We start from the raw sequence: 23,190 nt of genomic DNA on the forward strand, positions 1-23,190 counted from the left end.
CCATCGCCAAATTTAAGAGAGGTCTTCTTAGACATTTCCTCACTGCCGCACGCAATTTGATACCTAGGTACTGGAAACAATCCAATTCCCCATCGCGCTCTGACCTTGTTGTGGAATTGAACCACATATATAGAATGGAGCAATTGATTGGACAGGACACAGGCACCCTAGACAGGGTGTTGAACATATGGTCTCCATGGATCATGTTCAGGGAGACTCCGGATTTGATATCTTGGATAGAACACGGTTGATTGTAGACGGGAAACCAGGTCCCAATCCGCACCCTCCCTTACCCCTCTCCTCTTTCCCCTCTCTTCTCCCTTTTCTCTCCTTTATCTACTCTCGAACATTATTAGAGTTTAAGCTATTTTGAAATTGTCATATAACGCTTTCAGAAGTTGTTCCAGCTCTTACAGCGTAACCGACTCCTTGTGTTTACACGAAGGAGGACAGAAAGAATTTTAGTAATCAAAGTTACTCTAAACCAGAACTCTTTTTTTTTTTTTTTATTTGAATGTTTGCACCGCTGGTGTTTAATCATATATGTGTCTGATGATGATTGGTTCTGTATTGACTATTTCCATGCAACTTGTTTCAATAAAAAGATTTACACAAAAATAATGGTCTATCAATGACAGTACTTAATTCCTACTGTACTCGGGGGTGTATCCCATCCGGGCCCGGAGATTTTTCAATTTTAGTGATTTTTGGACTCCGCCGTACTTCCTGCTGGGATAAGCAGGTGACATTTAATGGGGAATTTTTGTTATCACTGATCATATTGTCTGACATGGAATTCTCTTGTGCAAATACTGTTGAAAAAAGTCATTTAGCATATTGGCTTTTTCCTCATCCTCATCCACCATTTCACCCAGACTATTTTTAAGTGGGCCATCAATCTCATTTTTTAGTTTATTACTATTTACAGTTAAGTCCATATATATTTGGACAGAGACAACATTTTTCTAATTTTGGTTATAGACATTACCACAATGAATTTTAAACAAAACAATTCAGATGCAGTTGAAGTTCAGACTTTCAGCTTTCATTTGAGGGTATCCACATTAAAATTGGATGAAGGGTTTAGGAGTTTCAGCTCCTTAACATGTGCCACCCTGTTTTTAAAGGGACCAAAAGTAATTGGACAATTGACTCCAAGGCTATTTCATGGACAGGTGTGGGCAATCCCTTCGTTATGACATTCTCAATTAAGCAGATAAAAGGCCTGGAGTTGATTTGAGGTGTGGTGCTTGTATTTGGAAGGTTTTGCTGTGAAGTAAACATGTGGTCAAAGGAGCTCTCCATGCAGGTGAAACAAGCCATCCTTAAGCTGCGAAAACAGAAAAAACCCATCCGAGAAATTGCTACAATATTAGGAGTGGCAAAACCTACAGTTTGGTACATTCTGAGAAAGAAAGAAAGCACTGGTGAACTCATCAATGCAAAAAGACCTGGGCGCCCATGGAAGAAAACAGTGGTGGAGGATCGCAGAATAATCTCCATGGTGAAGAGAAACCCTTTCACAACAGCCAACCAAGTGAACAACACTCTCCAGGAGGTAGGCGTATCAATATCCAAATCTACCATAAAGAGAAGACTGCATGAAAGTAAATACAGAGGGTTCACTGCATGGTGCAAACCACTCATAAGCATCAAGAATAAAAAGGCTAGACTGGAATTTGCTAAAAAACATCTAAAAAAGCCAGCACAGTTCTGGAAGAACATTCTTTGGACAGATGAAACCAAGATCAACCTCTACCAGAATGATGGAAAGAGAAAAGTATGGCGAAGGCGTGATACAGCTCATGATCCAAAGCATACCACATCATCTGTAAAACACGGCGGAGGCAGTGTGATGGCTGGGGCGTGCATGGCTGCCAGTGGCACTGGGTCACTAGTGTTTATTGATGATGTCACACAGGACAGAAGCAGCCAAATGAATTCTGAGGTCTTCAGAGACATACTGTGTGCTCAGATCCAGCCAAATGCAGCCAAACTGGTTGGTCGTCGTTTCATACTACAGATGGACAATGACCCAAAACATAAAGTCAAAGCAACCCAGGAGTTTATTAAAGCAAAGAAGTGGAATATTCTTGAATGGCCAAGTCAGTCACCTGATCTCAACCCAATTGAGCATGCATTTCACTTGTTAGGCTACGTTCACACGATCCTTTTTTCACTGCGGATTTTTCACGTCCTTTTTCGGGAAAATCCGCAGTGAAAAACGGCGGTGCTTCTCTCTGCGGTTTTGTGTCCTTTTTCTACTGCGGATTCCACTGCGGGTTTCCAACTGCAGTTTCCTATTGGTGCTGTTGGAAACCCGCAGCGGAATCCGCAGAAAGAATTGACATGGTACTTCTTTTTTCTGCAGGCAAATCTGTGCGGATTTGCCGGCGAAAAAAAGGATCGTCGGCACAGCGGATTTTGTTTTCCATAGGGTAACATTGTACTGTACCCTGCATGGAAAACTGCTGCGGATCCGCAGCTGCAATTCCGCTGCGGATCCGCAGCAAAAACCGCATCGTGTGAACATAGCCTTAAAGACTAAACTTCAGACAGAAAGGCCCACAAACAAACAGCAACTGAAAACCACCGCAGTGAAGGCCTGGCAGAGCATCAAAAAGGAGGAAACACAGCGTCTGGTGATGTCCATGAGGCAGTCATTGCCAACAAAGGGTTTTCAACCAAGTACTAGAAAAAACGAACATTTGATTTAAAATTATTTAATCTGTTCAATTACTTTTGGTCCCTTTAAAAATAGGGTGGCACATGTTAAGGAGCTAAAACTCCTAAACCCTTCATCCAATGTTAATGTGGAAGGTATACACAAATGAAAGCTGAAAGTCTTAACTTCAACTGCATCTGAATTGTTTTGTTTAAAATTCATTGTGGTAATGTCTATAACCAAAATTAGAAAAATGTTGTCTCTGTCCAAATATATATGGACGTAACTGTATGTAGTTAACCCCTTTACCCCCAAGGGTGGTTTGCACGTTAATGACCAGGCCAATTTTCACAATTCTGACTACTGTCCCTTTATGAGGTTGGAACGCTTCAACGGATCCTGATGATTCTGACATTGTTTTCTAGTGACATATTGTACTTCATGATAGTGGTAAAATTTCTTTGATATTACCTGCGTTTATTTGTGAAAAAAACGGAAATTTGGTGAAAATTTTGAAAATTTCGCAATTTTCCAACTTTTAATTTTTATGCAATTAAATCACAGAATATGTCACACAAAATACTTAATAAGTAACATTTCCCACATGTCTACTTTACATCAGCACAATTTTGGAACCCAATTTTTTTTTTTTAGGGAGTTATAAGGGTTAAATATTGACCAGCAATTTCTCATTTTTACAACACCATTTTTTTTTTAGTGACCACATCTCATTTGAAGTCATTTTGAGGGGTCTATATGATAGAAAATAACCACGTGTGACACCATTCTAAAAACTGCACCCCTCAAGGTTCTCAAAACCACATTCAAGAAGTTTATCAACCCTTCAGGTGTTTCACAGGAATTTTTGGAATGTTTAAATAAAAATGAACATTTAACTTTTTTTCACAAAAAATTTAGTTCAGCTCCAATTTGTTTTATTTTACCAAGGGTAACAGGAGAAAATGGACCCCAAAAGTTGTTGTACAATTTGTCCTGAGTACGCCGATACCCCATATGTGGGGGTAAACCACTGTTTGGGCGCATGGCAGAGCTCGAAAGCGAAGGAGCGCCATTTCACTTTTCAATGCAAAATTGACTGGAATTGAGATGGGACGCCACGTTGCGTTTGGAGAGCCCCTGATGTGCCTAAACATTGAAACCCCCCCACAAGTGACACCATTTTGGAAAGTAGACCTCCTAAGGAACTTATCTAGATGTGTGGTGAGCACTTTGACCCAATAAGTGATTCACAGAAGTTTATAATGCAGAGCAGCAAAAATAAAAAATCATATTTTTTCACAAAAATGATCTTTTCGCCCCCAGTTTTGTATTTTCCCAAGGGTAACAGAAGAAATTGGACCCCAAAAGTTGTTGTCCAATTTGTCCTGAGTACGCTGATACCCCATATGTAGGGGGGAACCACCGTTTGAGCACATGGCAGAGCTCGGAAGGGAAGGAGCGTCATTTGGAATGCAGACTTAGATGGATTGGTCTGCAGGCGTCACATTGCGTTTGCAGAGCCCCTAATGTACCTAAACATTAGAAACCCCCCACAAGTGACCCCATATTTGAAACTAGACCCCCCAAGGAACTTCTCTAGATGAGTTGTGAGAAGTTTGAACCCCCAAGTGTTTCACTACAGTTTATAACGCAGAGCCGTGAAAATAAAAAATCCTTTTTTTTCCACAAAAATTATTTTTTAGCCCCCAGTTTTGTATTTTCCCAAGGGTAACAGAAGAAATTGGACCCCAAAAGTTGTTGTCCAATGTGTCCTGAGTACGTTGATACCCCAAATGTTGGGGTAAATCCCTGCCTGGGCGCACGGGAGAGCTCGGAATGGAAGGGACACTGTTTTACTTTTTCAACACAGAATTGGCTGGAATTAAGATCGGACGCCATGTCGCGTTTGGAGAGCCCCTGATGTGCCTAAACAGTGGAAACCCCCCAATTATAACTGAAACCCTAATCCACACACATCCCTAACCCTAATCCCAACGGTAACCCTAACCACACCCCTAACCCTGACACACCCCTAACCCTAATCCAAACCCTATTCCCAACCGTAAATGTAATCCAAACCCTAACTTTAGCCCCAACCCTAACCCTAACTTTAGCCCCAACCCTAACTGTAGTTTTAACCCTAGCCCCAACCCTAACCCTAGCCCTAATGGGAAAATAGAAATAAATACATTTTTTTAATTTTTTAATTTTTCGCTAACTAAGGGGGTGATGAAGGGGGGGTTTGATTTACTTTTATAGCGGGTTTTTTAGCGGATTTTTATGATTGCCAGCCGTTACACACTGAAAGACGCTTTTTATTGCAAAAAATATTTTTTGCTTTACCACATTTTGAGAGCTCTAATTTTTCCATATTTTGGTCCACAGAGTCATGTGAGGTCTTGTTTTTTGCGGGACGAGTTGACGTTTTTATTGGTAACATTTTCGGGCACGTGACTTTTTGATCGCTTTTTATTCCGATTTTTGTGAGGCAGAATGACCAAAAAACAGCTATTCATGAATTTCTTTTGGGGGAGGCGTTTATTCCGTTCCGCCTTTGGTAAAATGGATAAAGCAGTTTTATTCTTCGGGTCAGTACGATTACAGTGATACCTCATTTATATAATTTTTTTTATGTTTTGGTGCTTTTATACGATAAAAACTTTTATAGAAAAAATAATTAATTTTTGCATCGCTTTATTCTGAGGACTATAACTTTTTTATTTTTTCTTTGATGATGCTGTATGGCAGCTCGTTTTTTTGCGGGACAAGATGACGTTTTCAGCGGTACCATGGTTATTTATATCCGTCTTTTTGATCGCGTGTTATTCCACTTTTTGTTTGGCGGTATGATAATAAAGCGTTGTTTTTTGCCTCTTTTTTTTTGCGGTATTCACTGAAGGGGTTAGCTAGTGGGACAGTTTTATAGGTCGGGTCGTTACGGACGCGGCGATACTTTGTCCCCTCCCTGCGCGATGCTTCCCTGTACCGCCGGTACACTGCGATCATGTTTGATCGCAGTGTGCCGGGGGTTAATGTGCCGGGGGCGGTCCGTGACTGCTCCTGGCACATAGTGCCGGATGTCAGCTGCGATAGTCAGCTGACACCCGGTCGCGCTCCCCCCGTGAGTGCGGCCGATCGCGCTGGACGTACTATCCCGTCGGTGGTCATATGGACCCACCCAACCTCGACGGGATAGTACGTCCGATGTCAGAAAGGGGTTAAAGAATATTTTGGGATTATTTTTACTCTCTCTGGCAATGAGTTTCTCTGTCTCAATCTTTGCTGCCTTGATTTGCTTTTTACAGAATTTAATTTTCTGTATTTATTTAATGCCTCTTCACGACCTACTTCCTTTAATTCTCTAAATGCTTTCTTTTTGTCACTTATTGTGCCCCTTACAGCTCTATTTAGCCATATTGGTTTCCTCCTATTTCTAGTATGTTTATTCCCATACGGTATATACTGTGCACAGATCCTATCCAGGATGCTAATAAACGTCTCCCATTTTCTTTGTGTACTTCTATGCCTCAGGATATAGTTCCAGTTTATTGCACTAAGATCATCTACTACACATCTTATTAAAGGATACATGAAAGCTTATTATTTTGTGATCACTATTACCCAAGTCACACCCATCCCTTATATTTTTAACCCTTATAACTTACTAACAAAACAAAAAAATGTTTCAAAATGTATTCTGATGTAAAGTAGACATGTGGAAATGTTATTTATTAACTATTTTGTGTGACATCTCATTGTAATTTAACCCCTTAACCCCCAAGGGTGCTTTGCACGTTAATGACCGGGCCAATTTTTACATTTCTGACCACTGTCCTTTTATGAGGTTATAACTTTGGAATGCTTCCATGGATCCCGTTGATTCTGACACTTTTTTTTTGTAACATACTGTACTTCATGTTCGTGGTAGTATTTATTTGATATGACTTGCCATTATTTGTGAAAAAAATGGAAATTTGGTTAAAATTTAGAAAATTTCGCAATTTTTCAACTTTGAATTTACTTACCCTTAAATCACAGAGATATGTCACACAAAATACTTAATAAGTAACATTTCCCACATGTCTACTTTACATCAGCACAATTTTGGAACCAACATTTTTTTACTGTTAGGAAGTTATAAGGGTTAAAAGTTAAACAGCGATTTCTCATTTTTACAACACCTTTTTTTTTTTTGTAGAGACCACCTCACATTTGAAGTGACTTCGAGGGGTCTATATGACAGAAAATACCCAAAAGTGACACCATTCTAAAAACTGCACCCCTCAAGGTGCTCAAAACCACATTCAAGAATGTTTAAAAATAAAAAAGAACATTTAACTTTTTTCACAAAAAATTTACTTCAGATCCAATTTTTTTCATTTTACTAACTGTAACAGGAGAAATTGGACCCCATGAGTTGTGAAATTTGTCCTGAGTACGCTGATACCCCATAAGTGGGGGTAAACTTCTGGGCGCACGGGAGAGGTCGGAAGGGAAGTAGCGCCATTTGACTTTTCAATGCAAAATTGGCTGGAATTGAGATCGGACGCCATGTCTCGTTTGGAGAGCCCCTGATGTGCCTAAATAGTAGAAACCCCCACAATTGATACCATTTTGGAAACTAGACCCCCCAAGGAACTTATTTAGATGTGTGGTGAGCACTTTGAACCCCCAAGTGCTTTACAGAAGTTTATAACAGAGCCATAAAAATAAAAAAAATCATATTTTTTCCACAAAAATGATGTTTTCGCCTCCAATTTTTTTATTTTCCCAAGGGCAACAGGAGAAATTGGACCCCAAAAGTTGTTGTGCAGTATTTCTTGAGTACGCTGATACCCCCATATGTAGGGGAATGCTACTTTTGAGGCACAGTGGAAAGCTCAGAAGGGAAGAGGCGCCATATTGGAGTTCAGATTTTGCTGGAATGGTTTGAGGGTGCCAAGTCACATTGGCAGAGCCACTAAGGTGCCAGAACAACAGAAACCCCCTATATGTGAACTCATTTTACAAACTACACTCCCCAATGAATTCATCTAGGTGTGCAGTGATCATATTGACACCACCATGTGCTTCACAGAATTTTATACCACTGAGCGGTACATAAAGAATAAGTTACATTTGTACCACTAAAATATTGTTTTAGTCCCACATTTTTTAATTTTTCTAAGGACTAATAGGAAATATCTTTACAACAAATTGAGGTCCATTTGTTCCCGAGTGTGCCAATACCCTTAATGTAATCGGGAAATATTTTTTAGGCACAGTGCTATGCTCAGAAGGCAAAGAGCGACAGATTTTATTGTTACGGTGTGCAGGTGCCATTACCCACTGGGAGATCCCATGAGGTGCCAGAACAGTAGAACCCGCCATAAGTGGCCCCATTTAAGAACTACACCTCTCAATGAATTAATCTAGTGATGCAGTGATCATATTGACACCATGGGTGTGTCACAGAATTTTATACCATTGGGAAGTGAAGACAAAATAAAATTTTCACCATCAAAATTTTGTTTTAGCCAAAGATTGTTCATTTTCACACAAATAGTGGGTAAAAATGGCACCAAAATTTGTCCCACAATTTCTACTGAGCGTGGCAATACCCCATGTGACTGTACAGTACTACTTAGCCATACGGAGAGACTCGGGAGGAGCAGAGTGCTATTTGCCTATTCAAGTGAATGGGTGTGTGCACAAGTCAGTGTGTCTCCACGGACCGTGTGTCTGTTGGCAAAAGACGCTGACATGTCCATTTTTTAATTTCAGCATGGGCCACAAAACGCATAACGCACATGGATGTCATCTGTGTTTCATTCATCGGCATTGGGGAAGAATCGTTACAGTAAGTGCTGTTCCCCGTCATCGGGTGCTGAACACAGCTCTCATCATTCTCCCCTGCTCTGCCGGTGATCGGCGCGAGCTGAGAAGAATGATGAGAGTTACATTTAAGTGATAAAAGAGCAGGCGGCGGCTGATAGGACTATTACTCCCATCAGCCTATTCCTGCTGCTACTGCTAACAGTGACAGCAGGAGCGACAGGGGGTATTCATCAGCCGCAGCCTGCGCTATAAATAAATAAATGAAAAAAAATGGGTTCCCCTGTATTTTCTATGATCAGCCAAGCAAAACTCACAACTGTTTTTTTTTTTTTTAAATTATTAAAATAAATAATTTAAAAAAACAGCGTGGGGTTCCACCCATTTTTGACAACAGGCCTTGCTAAAGCTCACAGCTGGGAGCTGGTAATCTCAGGCTGGTAAGGGGCCATGGATATTGAAAAAAAAAAAAAAATAGCAGACTGCAGCTGTCCAGAAAAGGCACATCTATAAGATGTGCCAATTCTGGCGCTTTGCCCAGCTCTTCCCACTTGCCCTGTAGCGGCTGATAACCACTGGTGAATGAGCTGCTGGGAACGTAGCGTCAGTGACTGGGGGTGACGTCAAAGAGGTTACCACCGGTCACTGGGCAGCGTTCACAGTCTGGCTGCGCTGCGGTGAGATCCCCACTAGCACCATGAGCGCTCAATGACCGAGGGTGATGTCATAGAGGTTACCTCTGGTAACAGTGAGCTGGTGCTAGCTGGGATCTCACCGCAGCTCAGCCCGGCTAGGAACAGAGCCCAGTGACTGGAGCTAACCTTGATGATGTCACCCCCAGTTACTGAAGCTGCGTTCCCAGCAGGATCATTCACCACTGGTTTTCAGCCGCAAAGGTCACATCTTGGCACCGTTCAGGTTGAAAATGAATTTTACCCAGACATGGATTACGGCGTGGGACACAACGACGGACAGGTATGGTATATTGTTGTTTTTTATTTTTATTATTACAGGAGATCGAGGGCTTCGGTGGAATTAGACGAGGTTGTAAGTATTTATTATATTATATTTAAATATTTTATTATATAATTGAGAATATTAAAGGAGTCTGTGTCATTTTTTTTAATTAAAGGACTTTATTCTGGCTGTGCCTTTATTTACCATATAACTACAGGATTAGTAATGGAGAGGTGTCTTATAGACATCTCTCCATTACTAAGCCGTGGGGTCTTGATGTCACCTGACAATACAAAGGTGACATCAACCTCACAAATATGAACCCCACTTGCCATCGCTACTGGGCAAGTGGGAAGAGCCAGAATTGGCGCATCTAATGGATGTGCCTTTTCTTGACAGTTGCGGGCTGCTATTTTTAGGCTGGGTGGGGGTGGGGGTGGGGGGGTCAATATCCATGGCCCCTTACCAGCCTGAGAATACCAACCCCCAGCTGTGAGCTTTAGCAGGACTGGTTGTCAAAAATGAGGGGAACCCCACGCCGTTTTTTTAAATTATTTATTTAAATAATTTTTTAAAAAACAGCGTGGGGACCTCTCTATTCTTGATAACCAGCCTTGCTGAAGCTGACAGCTGAGGGTTGCAGTCCCCAGCTGTATGTTTTGCCTGGCTGGTTATAGAAAATACAGGGGAACCCACACCATTTTTTTTCATTTATTTATTTATAGCGCAGGCTGATGAATACCCCCAGCCGCTCCTGCTGTCACGGTTATTCGCAGCAGAAGGGATAGGCTGATGGGAGTAACTCTTATCATTCTCCCTTGCTCGCACCAATCGCCGTGTTTAGCACTTGGTGCCGGTGGAACAGCTCTTACTGTAACGCTTCTTCCCTGGCCCCGTCCGTGTGGTACTTATGCGCCACACGTGTGCCACAAGAATTACACACACGGACACTGACATCTCCTGTACTGGAAATATCAGGCCATGTGAAAGAGACCTTATAACAGGTTTTTACGTTTTGCAGACGTCACACACGGAGACACTTTTTATTGCAACAAATAGTTTTTGCATCGCCACATTTTGAGAGCTATAATTTTTCCATATTTTGGCCCAGAGAGTCATGTGAGGTCTTGTTTTTTGCAGGACGAGTTGACATTTTTATTGGTATCATTTTTGGGCACATGACATTTTTTGATCACTTTCCATTTTGATTTTTGGGAGCCAGAGTGAACAAAAAGAGGGATTTTTGGTTCTTACCGTAAAATCTCTTTCTTGGAGCCTTCATTGGGGGACACAGGTAATCATGGGTGTATGCTGCTGTCACTAGGAGGCTGACACTATGCAAATAAAGAAGTAACTCCTCCCCGGCAGTATACACCCTCCGACAGGCACCAGGCAACTCAGTTGGTGCAAAAGCAGTAGTAGGAACAGGTAATATAAAACTCAACCTATGTACCAACCCACAACAACGGCCCGTTGGCCAACACGGTACAACTTCAAGAGAGGGTGCTGTATCCCCCAATGAAAGCTCCAAGAAAGAGATTTTACGGTAAGAACCAAAAATCCCTCTTTCTTTCTCGCTTCATTGGGGGACACAGGTAACCATGGGACGTCCAAAAGCAGTCCCTAGGGCGGGATATTCTGCAGAAAAAGAGGAGTTAGGTCGGCCGGTGAGAAACCGCCGCCTGCAGTATCTTCCTACCCAGGCTCGCGTCCGCAGAAGCATGAGTATGCACCTTGTAGAATTTGACAAAGGTGTGAATGGATGACCATGTTGAGGCCTTGCAAACCTGCGAGGCCGAAGCTTGGTGACCAACTGCCCAGGAAGCTCTACCAGCCCGGGTAGAGTGAGCCTTCACCCCCGAAAGGAGGCCGTTTGTCTTGGATACGGTATGCCTCCAGAACCGCCGAACGGATCCAACGAGCAATTGTGGACCTGGAGGCGGGGAGCCCCTTTCGACGACCTTCCGAGACGATGAACAGAGGATCGGCCTGACGAAAGGAAGCAGTTCTGGAAAAATAGATCCAGATAGCCCTGACCACATACAACTTTGAAGGGATTTCTCCAAGGGATGAACCGGGAAAGGGCACAAGGAAGGGAGGACAATGTCCTCATTGATGTGAAAGGCCAAGACTACCTTCGGTAAGAAGGAAGGAACCGGTCGAAGAACCATCTTGTCCTGGTGAAGGACTAGAAAGGGAGAACGACAGGATAATGCCGCCAGCTCCGACACTCTTCTAATGGAGATGATGGCGACCAAGAAGGCTACCTTCCAAGATAGAAGCGAAAAGGAAATGTCCTGAATCGGTTCAAAAGGTGCACGCTGGAGGGCTTCTAAAACGAGGTTGAGATCCCAAGGCTCGACAGGAGGACGATAAGGGGGAGCTATATGAGCGACCCCCTGGATGAAGGTCCTCACCTGAGGCAGGGAGGCCAGGTCTCTTTGAAAAAGAATGGACAGAGCGGAAATCTGACCCTTCAAGGTGCTAAGGGAAAGACCCGAATCTAGACCCGCTTGAAGGAATCTGAGAAGGGATGGAAGGGAAAAACTCATAGGAAACAGTCCTGACACCACCGGAAAAAGGCCTTCCAACATCTGTGGTAAATACGCGAGGAATCAAGGAAGACTTCTGGTAATTGATTATCCAGCCAAGGCGAAGAAGCGTGTCCAGAGTAAGCTGGAGGCTCTGGCTGCAATCCCGACGGGATGGGCCCTTGATCAAGAGGTCGTCGAGGTATGGGATTACCAGAATCCCCTTTGAACGTAGAATGGCCATGACAGCTGCCATGACCTTCGTAAAGACCCTGGGTGCAGACGCCAGACCGAAAGGGAGAGCTGATAATGATGTTCTTGGATCGCGAAACGGAGGAACCTCTGATGCTGTACGCAAATAGGAACGTGAAGGTACGCATCTCGGATGTCCACGGAATACAGAAACTCTCCTGGTTCCATGGATGCGACCACAGAGCGTAGAGATTCCATCTTGAAGCGTTGAATCAGGAGATGGCGGTTCAACTGCTTGAGAACCAAAATTGGACGGAGAGAGCCGTCCTTTTTTGGAACCACGAACAGGTTTGAGTAAAACCCCGAAAACCGCTCGCGATAAGGCACCGGAACTACGACTCCTGAGGCGAGGAGCGAATTGACGGCCTGGAGAAGCCCTGGGAGATGAGAGGGCTGTTTAGGAGGACGAGCAAGTAGGAAACGACTTCCTGGGGCGAAGAAAATTCTATTTTGTAGCCTAACGTGACGATCTCCCTGACCCAGGCGTCGTCGAATACCGATAGCCAAACCTCTGAGAACAGAAGAAGCCGGCGTCCCACCCTGGAGGGATTTCCAGGTGGGGGCAACCTGTGATTTATTAGAAAACCTGTGGCCCCGAGATCTAGATGGTTTTGCGGGGTGGCTCTTGGCCCTCCAGCGCGGTGGAGGCCAGAAAGAAGGTTTCCTTCGGTCCCCTTGAGAGGAAGAACTGTCCTGGTTGGGGTTTCCTGAGGAGGCGAAGGACCGAAAGGACTGGGGGCCCCTCCTGTTGAAGGAACGTTTAGGCTTGGACTGGGGTAAGGAGGTACTCTTACCACCCGTAGCGTCCGAGATCATTTGATCCAGCTGTGCGCCGAAGAGTCTAGAACCCTGGAAGGGCAGACCAGTGAGGGATTTTTTAGAAGCGGGATCAGCGTTCCACGCTTTTAGCCAAAGAATCCGGCGAATGGCCACAATGTTGCTGTTAGCCCTGGTGGAGCAGGCCGCCGCATTAAGGGAAGCATTCATGAGGTATTTACCCGCAAGAGAAATCTGATCCGCCAAATTAGATAGTTCCTCAGCAGGAGCAGAGGCCAAAATGCCCCTGCGCAGGGTTTTGGCCCATGCTGACACCGCCTTGGCTACCCAGGAGGAGGCGAAACTAGGGCAGAGGGAGGCTCCGGAAGCCTCAAATGCCGATTTTGCTAATGCCTCGATTTGTCTGTCTGTGGGGTCCTTAAGGGAAGCCGCGTCCGGGATAGACAGAACCATCTGAGAGGATAGCCTGGATACAGGAGGGTCGACCTTAGGAGACTCGGACCATTTGGAGACAAGGTCGGAGTGAAAAGGGTATAACACGTCTAGTCGTTTCCTGCCCGGGAAACGCTTACCAGGGTTTTTCCAGTGTGTAGAGGTAGTGTTGTCGAACTCCCTGTGATTAGGAAAAACCCTAGAGGGACGCTTAATCCGTTTAAACGGTACGGAGACGTCCTCAGAGCTTGCCTCATCCTCTTTAAGTTCGAGCGTCTGAATTATAGCTGAAATAAGGCTATCGACCATCTCCAGTGTTTCGGAAGTCTGATCTGCGTCAGAGTCAGATTCCGACTGAGAGGATAGATCAGACCCGACGTCCGCCTGCGAGGAGGGGGAACGGGCAGATAGGGGAATCCCGGTGTGGTCCAGGGAACTGGAAGAAGATCTAGACAAGGTCCCTTTTCTGTCTCTTTTGTCCGGTCGGCCTGTGAGGGTCTTGGACAGGTGCGAGTGAATCGCCGTGTGAGGCGTTCGTGGCACTGGTGGCATTAGATAGAAAGCGGGATAAGTTCAAGTGCCTGGACCAGGGACTGAGACACCTTAGTCAGGTCAGACACTGATTGAGACATTGCAACAGCCCACTCCGGGGGAGGGGGGGTGCACTCATCCCGAGACCTAGGAGCTTCTTGAGGGGCTGACATGATGGGGAGAGGAACGCAGGATTGGCAGAAAGGGGAAGACTGACCTGAGGCCCACTTTTTCTTACAGAGAGCGCAGGCATAATGGATGGCCGTACTGGCAAAGGCCGGAGTGGGGTCAGACATAGGTAGAGATATTACCTTGTCCAGGAGCGGAAAAGTACTGTCGGGAGGAGTAGAGCCCGGGAGAGTAGTAGTGCTGAGCCTGCTGACAGAACAGCGACAGTGGTAGCCGCAGGAGTCTGTGCCTGTGTTCCCCCGAGATCCTCTTGTCCCACGCGGTGAGGAGACGCTGACAGGGAGCAGGAAGTCGCTGAAAGAGCGCGGGAACAGTGCAACGCTGTGGGCGTGCACAAGTGCCGAAGAGGGGAGCAGAAGAAACGCCCCCAAGAGCACTGAACTCCCGGATGCGTAATGCAGGGCGCCACAAGGGGGCGTGCAAGCCGGGGCTGAATGAAGGAGAAATAGCCGGGAGAAAAAATGGCGGGCGGGCGCACGCGCCCACAGGTTTCAATAAAAGGAGGGAAAAAAAGAAATACCAGCGTGTGTTCCCCCGCGGCGATAGCGCATCCCGCGCAGTCCATTCCCCTATCAAACAGAGGCCCTGGTAAGCTCTGACACTGAGGAGATCGCTTGCAGGGAGGAAGGGGGAAAGAGGTCGTCCTGTACTGTTGCTTGAAGACTCCCTACCTGCAGATGAGGAACACATCAGGATCCCTTGTGGAGTAGAGGGTCCTGGAAAAAGTCCTTCTCGGGCCACGAACTCCGGCGCAGAAGACGGCGTCGACGCCTAAACAAGGGGAGAGGGTCTCTGGAAGTGACCGCCATCTTCCTCTCAGCCCTCTCCGAGGAGAGGGATGAGGAGGGGAAACGGGCAGGACTGGCCACCGAGGAAAAATCACCCCAAATACCCGAATGGGTGACAGGGGACAAAGTCCTGCCCAGCGGGTCCGAGAGGGTGCGATGTGGGTGATACCACACTGCTCTCTCGGTCGCTCAAAGGGGGAAAACAGGGTAAGCAAAACTGCACCCTGTTACCCTGAAGAAAGTATCTGAAAAAGAAAGGGGGAAATGATTAACAACAAACGACAAATCCCTGTGAAAAATGCGGATCTGGGGTTAGATCCAGGTCCGCCTCCTACAGACACTAAGGGTACCATCACACTTAAACGATTTACCAACGATCACGACCAGGGATACGACCTGGCCGTGATCGTTGGTAAGTCGTAGTGTGGTCGCTGGAGAGCTGTCACACAGACAGCTCTCCAGCGACCAACGATGCCGAAGTCCCCTGGTAACCAGGGTAAACATCGGGTTACTAAGCGCAGGGCCGCACTTAGTAACCCGATGTTTACCCTGGTTACCATCGTAAATGTAAAAAAAAACAAACAGTACATACTCACATTCCGGTGTCACGTCCCTCGCCGTCTGGTTCCCGCACTGACTGACTACCGGCCATAAAGTGAAAGCAGAGCACAGCGGTGACGTCACCGCTGTGCTCTGCTTTCACTTTACGGCCAGCCGGCTCTCACAGTCAGTGCGGGAACCAGACGGCGAGGGACGTGACACCTGAATGTGAGTATGTAGTGTTTTTTTTTTTTTTTTTTTACATTTACGATGGTAACCAGGGTAAATATCGGGTTACTAAGCACGGCCCTGCGCTTAGTAACCCGATGTTTACCCTGGTTACAAGTGATCGCATCGCTGCATCGGTATCACACACACCGATCCAGCGATGACAGCGGGAGATCTAGCGACGAAAGAAAGTTCCAAACGATCTGCTACGACGTACTATTCTCAGCAGGGTCCCTGATCGCTACTGCGTGTCAGACACAGCGATATCGTATGGATATCGCTGGAACGTCACGGATCGTACCGTCGTAGCGATCAAAGTGGCAATGTGAGACGGTACCCTAAGCAAAAACTGAGTTGCCTGGTGCCTGTCGGAGGGTGTATACTGCCGAGGAGGAGTTACTTCTTTATTTGCATAGTGTCAGCCTCCTAGCGACAGCAGCATACACCCATGGTTACCTGTGTCCCCGAATGAAGCGAGAAAGAAAACAGCAATTCATGAATTTCTTTTTTTTTTTTTGGGGGGGGGGGGGGTCGTTTAGCGTTTATACCGTTCCGTGTGTAGTAAAATTGGTAAGGCAGTTTTATTCTTCAGGTCAGTATGATTACAGCAATACCTCATTTATATCTTTTTTATGTTTTGGCGCTTTTATACAATAAAAACTTATATATAAAAAAATATATATTTTTGCATCACTTTATTCTGGGAGCTATAACTTCTTTGATTTTTCCGATGAGAGATATATATATATATATATATATATATATATATATATATATATATATATATATATATATATATATATATATATATATATATATATATATATATATATATATATATATATATTTTTTTTTTTATTTTACTTTTTTTTTACTTTTTTTTACATTGTCCCACTATGGCACAATCACTTTTTGCAGGCTGATCGCTTCTATAGCATGCAGATGAAGCAGCATCTGCATGCTATGGAAGCTATCAGGGAGACTTGCTGATCGTGCACTGTGCATGATCAACAAGTTTCCTCAGTCTGGTGACCCGGATGTCGTCATGACGACATCTGCTCACGCCAGCAACGATCGGGACCGCACGTCACACCGCGGGGTCACCAATCTAAAGGCAGAGGGGCGGTCAGCCCTGTGCCAGCTTCCAGAATGCTGCGAACGTGTTTGATTGCAGTATTTCGGGGGTTAAAGTGCAGGAAACGGTCTGTGACCGCACCTAGTGCCGGGTGTCAGCTGTCAGAATTAGCTGATACCTGGCGGCGATCACCCGCGCACACCCTGTGAGTGTGGCCGATCGCTCAGACGTAATATTCGATCCATGGTCAAATTGGCCCACGTCACATGAACAGAATATTACGTCTGATGTCAGAAAGGGGTTAAGAACATGAGGATGAATGACCTCGGGGAGATCAAAACATCCAACACCGCGGAGACACCATCACGTGTTTCTCAACGCAGTGATCCTGAACACTGCCCCTATCTCGAGGGAAATATGGAAATGCATGTAGAAAAGCCGCGGAGACACCATCACGTGTTTCTCAACGCAAGCAATGAATAGCCAGGTCTTTCACCGGGAAGGAACAACCATGGGAAAGGCAGCATCCAATAAAGGAAAACTACCTATGCCAAAACATGGTATCCATCCACAGACAGCTGTTTCGGGATATTTGCCCCTCATCAGTGTGGAGTAGGAAACTGGCTATTAGGAGCAGTGCCTAGTGAAAAGACTACAAACATGAGGATGAATGACCTCGGGGAGATCAAAACATCCAACACCGCGGAGACACCATCACGTGTTTCTCAACGCAAAGGGGTTAAGGGCATGAAAATTAAAAGTATGAAAATTGCAAGTCATATCAAAGAAATGATACCACTATCATGAAGTACAATATGTCATGAAAAACAATCTCAGAATCAGTGGGATCCAGAGTTCCAGAGTTATTACCTCAAAGTGACAGTGGTCAGAATTGTAAAAATTTGTCTGGTCATAAATGTGCAAACCACCTTCAGGGGAAAAGGGGTTAATAAAGTTGTGAGGGCAGCAAGGGGGCTCAGTGGTTAACACTTCCGCCTTGCAGAACTGGAGTCCTGGGTTCAAATCACACCAAGGACAACATCTGCAAGGAGCTTGTATCTCTCCCTGCGATTGTGTGGGTTTCCTCTGGGTTCTAACTTTCCTAACTTTTCCTCCCACACTCCATACACATGCTGATAAGGAATTTAGACTGTGAGCCCCAATGGGGACAGTGATGACAATGTATGTAAAGCGCTGTGGAATTAGTGGCGCTATGTAAGAAAAGCATAATAAAGAAGTGGTATTATTTTAGTATATAGTTGCATTGGCTTATCTCTTTTCTTTGGATTCCCTTACTTACTAGGCCGTGCATACCCTGTATTCCTGAGATATACATTATCTCTCTTTAATGCCCCATGGCGTGGTGGCGTTTTGGATGTAGTATCCTTTCTCAAGCAGATAGATGGATAGATAGAGAGAGAGCTAGGCAGGAGGGCTGCTTATTGGAACTGTGTGATTAGGTAACGTAGATGGAAAAATAGAATTAGACTTACCGGTAATTTGGTTTCTAGGAACCTTCCACGACAGCATAAGAGGATGTTTCCATTCCCTAATGGGGCACAGGAAGCACAAGAGGTTAAAAGGCCCCTCCTACCTCCTATTCGCCAGTGACTTATAACGGATACCAAAGCACTAGCTACCTTAAAAATGGACCCAGGATTTATCCAAGGAAAGGGAGGGAATTAGTGCTGTCGTGGAAAGTTCCTAGAAACCAAATTACCGGTAAGTCTAATTCTATTTTCTCTAGTCACCTTCCACGACAGCATAGGAGGAGTACCAACCAATTCTGCACTAGGGGGGGATAATAGCCCGGAGAACTTTCCGGCCAAAGACTAGATCCCTATTGGACAATAAGTCCAATCTGTAGTGTTTGGTGAAGGTATGAGGTGAAGACCATGTTGCGGCCCTGCAGATCTGCTCGATGGAAGCTCCCGCTCTTTCTGCCCATGAAACTGAAGTAGATCTTGTAGAGTGGGCCTTGATCCCGATTGGAGGTGTTAAGTTCTGGGCCAGATAGGTTTCATGTATGGCCCTCTTGATCCAATTAGAGATGGTACTTTTTGCCACCTTCCTCCCCATATTCTGACCTGACAGATGGACAAACAAGTTTTGATCAACTCTGAAAGAGCTAGTTTGTTTAAGGTAGTGTAGAATAGTTCATTTAACATCAAGAGTATGGAACTCTTCTTTTGGGTTTGTCGGATTCTGGCAGAAGGAAGTTTGAATAATGTTCTGAGATCAATGAAAATCAGACACCACTTTCGGCAGAAAAGATGGATCAAGACGGAGGATTATATAGTCACCTGTAATTAACAAATAGGGTTCTCTAACCGATAAGGCTTGCAGCTCCCCCACACATCTTGCTGTGGTTATCGCTACCAGAAAGGCAGCTTTGTATGACAGGAATTTAGGAGTACAGGAAGTCAAGGGCTCGAATAGTGGTTGTGTGAGCCCCCTGAGGACTAGATTTAAGTCCCATGAAGGTACAATGGGTTGTTTCCTGGGCTGTGATCTGTGATCCAATGGTGGTTGGCCAGGTCTTGGTCAAAAATAGCGCTGAGAGCGGAAACCTGAACCTTCAGCGTGCTGGGTTTAAGGCCTAACTAACGCTGAAGGAAGTCCAATATTTGCAAGATATTCGGATGAAGTGGATCTGGACTATTAGGTAGACAAAGACGAGAATCTTTTCCACACTTTGCTATAGACCACATTAGTAACAGGCTTCCTGGATCTTTGCAAAGTAGAAATTACAGTATCCAACAGCCCTCTAGCACTCAGGACATGGGCCTCAGTAACCAGGCCGCTAGGTTCAACTTTTGATGTTGGAACGGCCCCTGAAGAAGATCGGCTTCTACAGGCAGGCAGACTGGTCCATCTATCTGTAGTTCGATGATGAGATTGAACCAGCTTCTTTTCGGCCATACTGGAGCCACTAGAATGGCACCTTCTTATTTTATTGGTCTTATTTTATAAGATGGTAAAGGAAGTTAGAAGACAGGCATGGAGAGAGGAATATGACAAGGATACTGAATTTTATGCCAAACGGGTACCTACGGAAAATGTTAAGTGAAGAATGAAGGTGCCCACCAGATCCTGCCCGATGACTGACTCCTCATCACCAAGAGGTTCAACAGACGTACCCTCAAACCAAGAGATGACAGCCCATTCCAAGTCCTGTCTACTACCACAGCAGTCCATGGGTCCACGCTTCCCACTGCAAGGAGATGCCAGATCCAGAATCCAGTGGTGGCTGCCACTCTTCATCCATCTGACACTTATCCTTCATCTAGCCCAAGGAGTAGCCAGTCACCAAAGGATAATCACTCATGAGGAGGGTATAGTGACATTTTGGTATAATATCTCCACCCCAAGAGTAACATATCAATTTGACTATTGCCTCATAGTAGAATGCCCAGGCCCCACGGCACAGTTTGACATATGGCTAAACACACAATTCATCTGTGTCACCATTGCTGAACTGTGATGATTGGTCACTTGTTGGGTGACAAACTGGTGAAAGTGACTGGGGATATCAACCAGTCCAGGCCCTGCAACACAGAGACAAATGGGGAATCAGCCTGTTAACCCACATGACCATGTCCAAAGCCCCATTTAAGGGCCAGAGGGGCCTTCCAGATTCAATACTCCACATCCCTAACACTCATTGCCCCAAGGAAGGATGCATAGTCCTGTACATCACCATTGACAACCCCTCAGAGAATGACCAAGGGTTATATGTACTAGGCTCTAGTACTAAACTTGGGAGGGAGAATGGTGGCACAAAAGGTAAATTTTGGCTAAGAAGCATAGATACCAGTGGGGGCACACAGGGGGTACCTGATAGATTCAAAGCCAGGAACGAGACAGCAGTTGGGCTTAAACCCATCATTCCCATAAATAAGAACATACAGTGGATAAACTACCTATGCTATAATCAACAACGGTTTATAAAATACACTGGGGATGCCATAAAGGCACTTATTGACCCATTAAGTTTACAATAACTATTCTATCTGTTTTAAAGGGCACCTGTCACCTCGTTTTTTCAGTATGAGATAAAAATACTGTTAAATAGGGCCTGAGCTGTGCATTACAACAGTGTATTTTGTGGACCCCGATTCCCCACCTATGCTGCCAAAATACGTTACCAAAGTAGCCGTTTTCGCCTGTCAATCAGGCTGGTCTGGTCAAAAGGGTGTGGTGTCTTCCCCCAGATCTTGCTTAGTTTTCCGTTGGTGGCGTAGTGGTTTGCGCATGCCCAAGGTCCCGAATCCACTGCACAGGGGAGTTAGAAGAGCGCGATGTGCACTATTTCATTGGTGCTCGGTGGGGGCGGCCATCTTCCTTTGGCCGCGCGTGGGCAGAAGCGGCGCTCTGCTGGCCGCGGCTTCAGGAACATGGGCGCGGGATGCCGCGCGTGCGCAGATGGAGATCGCGGCGGCCATTTTCCTGAAGCAGAGATGCGAACTCTGAGTTCTGAGTTGAGTGAGGACCCACCTACCTGGCTAGAGACAGGAATTGTGGCTAAGTATAAAAACGCTTTATTTGGGGAATACTTGAACCTAAAACTAAAAGAGCCACCTTGTTAGAATGCAGCATTACTGCTGCACAAGGTGGCTCTTTTAGTTTATAACGGCTGGAGGGGGGTGACAGTGGCCCTTTAAGTATTTAATTCCACATGCTAATTCATAGTTTTGATGCCTTCAGTCTGAATGTACAATTTTCATAGTCATGACAATACAGAAAAATCTTTAAATGAGAAGATGTGTCCAAACTTTTGGTCTGTTCTGTATATAGTAGTATAGTGCCTTTAATATATCAAAATTAGGTACCCTATATTATTTTCATGCACTATTGATATTTATTTACTACGGGGTATTTGCTCACTTTGTTTACGCACATATGAAGTACATGTGCACACAAATAGAACTGCAGAACTTGTATTGTGCTCCATAGACCACTGTATAGTGTCTGGCAAGAACCATATTCATCCTAACAAGAATGCCTCATGCATTACGGATCTGTGTGACTTAAGCATGAATGGAAGTAGGCATGTATACATCTTAAATAAATGCAAAAAAAACCTTTAGAATGTTACAGGGTTAGGCAAGGAACATTCTCATGCTGTTTAGGTTTCCCATGTTTCATACACATGTATATTACATAAACAATACTTCTCTACTAACTTGTAGCATAATATCGACATAATGATCCTCATCCAAGAGACATAGATAGGGGTATAGGTTTATTCTGCCTGAATTCCGGCTGATTTTTGCCTGTTGTTTCTTTGTGTCCTGGAAAGCGTGTAGCAACTCCTTTTGCCATTTAGAGCGCATACTATTCAGCACTTGCCTCTGAAAATAGAGAACATCATGATCGTCTGCTCTCAACAGAAAAATGTGAAAATTAACATTTAAAAATGAGACGGCTGTAAAACAATGAAGAGACATGCTATAATTTTAGTTCTCATTTATTCCATGGCGCTTTACATGTGAGGAGGGTGTACATAATAAAAACAGGTACAATAATCTTAAACAAGTCACAGCTGGTACAGGAGGAGAGAGGACCCTGCCCGTGAGGGCTCACAATCTACAAGGGATGGGTGAGGATACAGTAGGCGAGGATTGAGCTGGTCATGCAGCCGTTTGGTCGATCGGTGGTTACTGCAGGTTGTAGGCTTGTCAATTTAAAAATACATATGTTTAGCTCAATAGTTTTATGGAGCTGAGAGAAGAGGAGAAGTGGCATGAAAGATCTCGAGGAGAAAACAGAATCAGACAAATGCCAACTTGTTTTTCAACAACAGTTGACAATTTAGGGTCTGTAAGCATGGAATATCCACAATGCATGGGTTGCCAAACTGGAGGAATGCAATATATTACACGCACCCTATGGAATTATACAACAGCCTCTCTATGTACATCATTCATCTTGTAAAGAGGCTTAAACAGCTCTGAAAGCATATACAGTTAACAGGGTGAACAAATGCTTATACCCAATCATAGAAACCCTTTCCTAGGCTATACTCACACAGGTGATAGTAATGCAGACCTAGATGCAGCGGGAGCTTACTATATACTGTGTTATTAAATTAATGTTACCTACAGTGGTGCAGACATAGATGTCACGGGAGCTTACTCTATATCGTGATATTATTACATTCACGTTCCCTCTAGTAGTGCAGACCTAAATGTAGCAAGAGCTTACTATATACTGTGCCAGCGTCGGACTGGAGCACTTTGGGCCCCCCAGTGGAAATCATTCTTAAAGCCCACTATGTAGCTACATAGAAATAAATACAAGACCACCAATTGTGAGGTAAAACGTGCTAACATGCGGGTAGTACACATCTTAATTATGAAGCAGGAGTTGGGGTAACCCCCCTCATAAAATATAATGTAGCCCCCGCAT

At 44.7% G+C, this 23,190-nt stretch overlaps 1 protein-coding gene across 4 annotated transcripts in view; it reads right to left on the reverse strand.

Moving 5' to 3' along the window:
• The window catches only part of POLRMT (RNA polymerase mitochondrial), an 81,232-nt gene that overhangs the window by 22,711 nt on the left and 35,331 nt on the right, over nucleotides 1–23,190 (reverse strand). For all 4 annotated transcript variants that reach the window (XM_077254109.1, XM_077254118.1, XM_077254127.1 and 1 more), the window contains one exon: nucleotides 21,966–22,133. In XM_077254109.1, coding sequence (XP_077110224.1) covers nucleotides 21,966–22,133 — 168 coding nt within the window. The remainder of the gene's footprint in view (nucleotides 1–21,965; nucleotides 22,134–23,190) is intronic.

Source organism: Ranitomeya variabilis, chromosome 1 (genome assembly GCF_051348905.1).
Source record: "Ranitomeya variabilis isolate aRanVar5 chromosome 1, aRanVar5.hap1, whole genome shotgun sequence".
Taxonomy (NCBI): Eukaryota; Metazoa; Chordata; class Amphibia; order Anura; family Dendrobatidae; genus Ranitomeya; species Ranitomeya variabilis.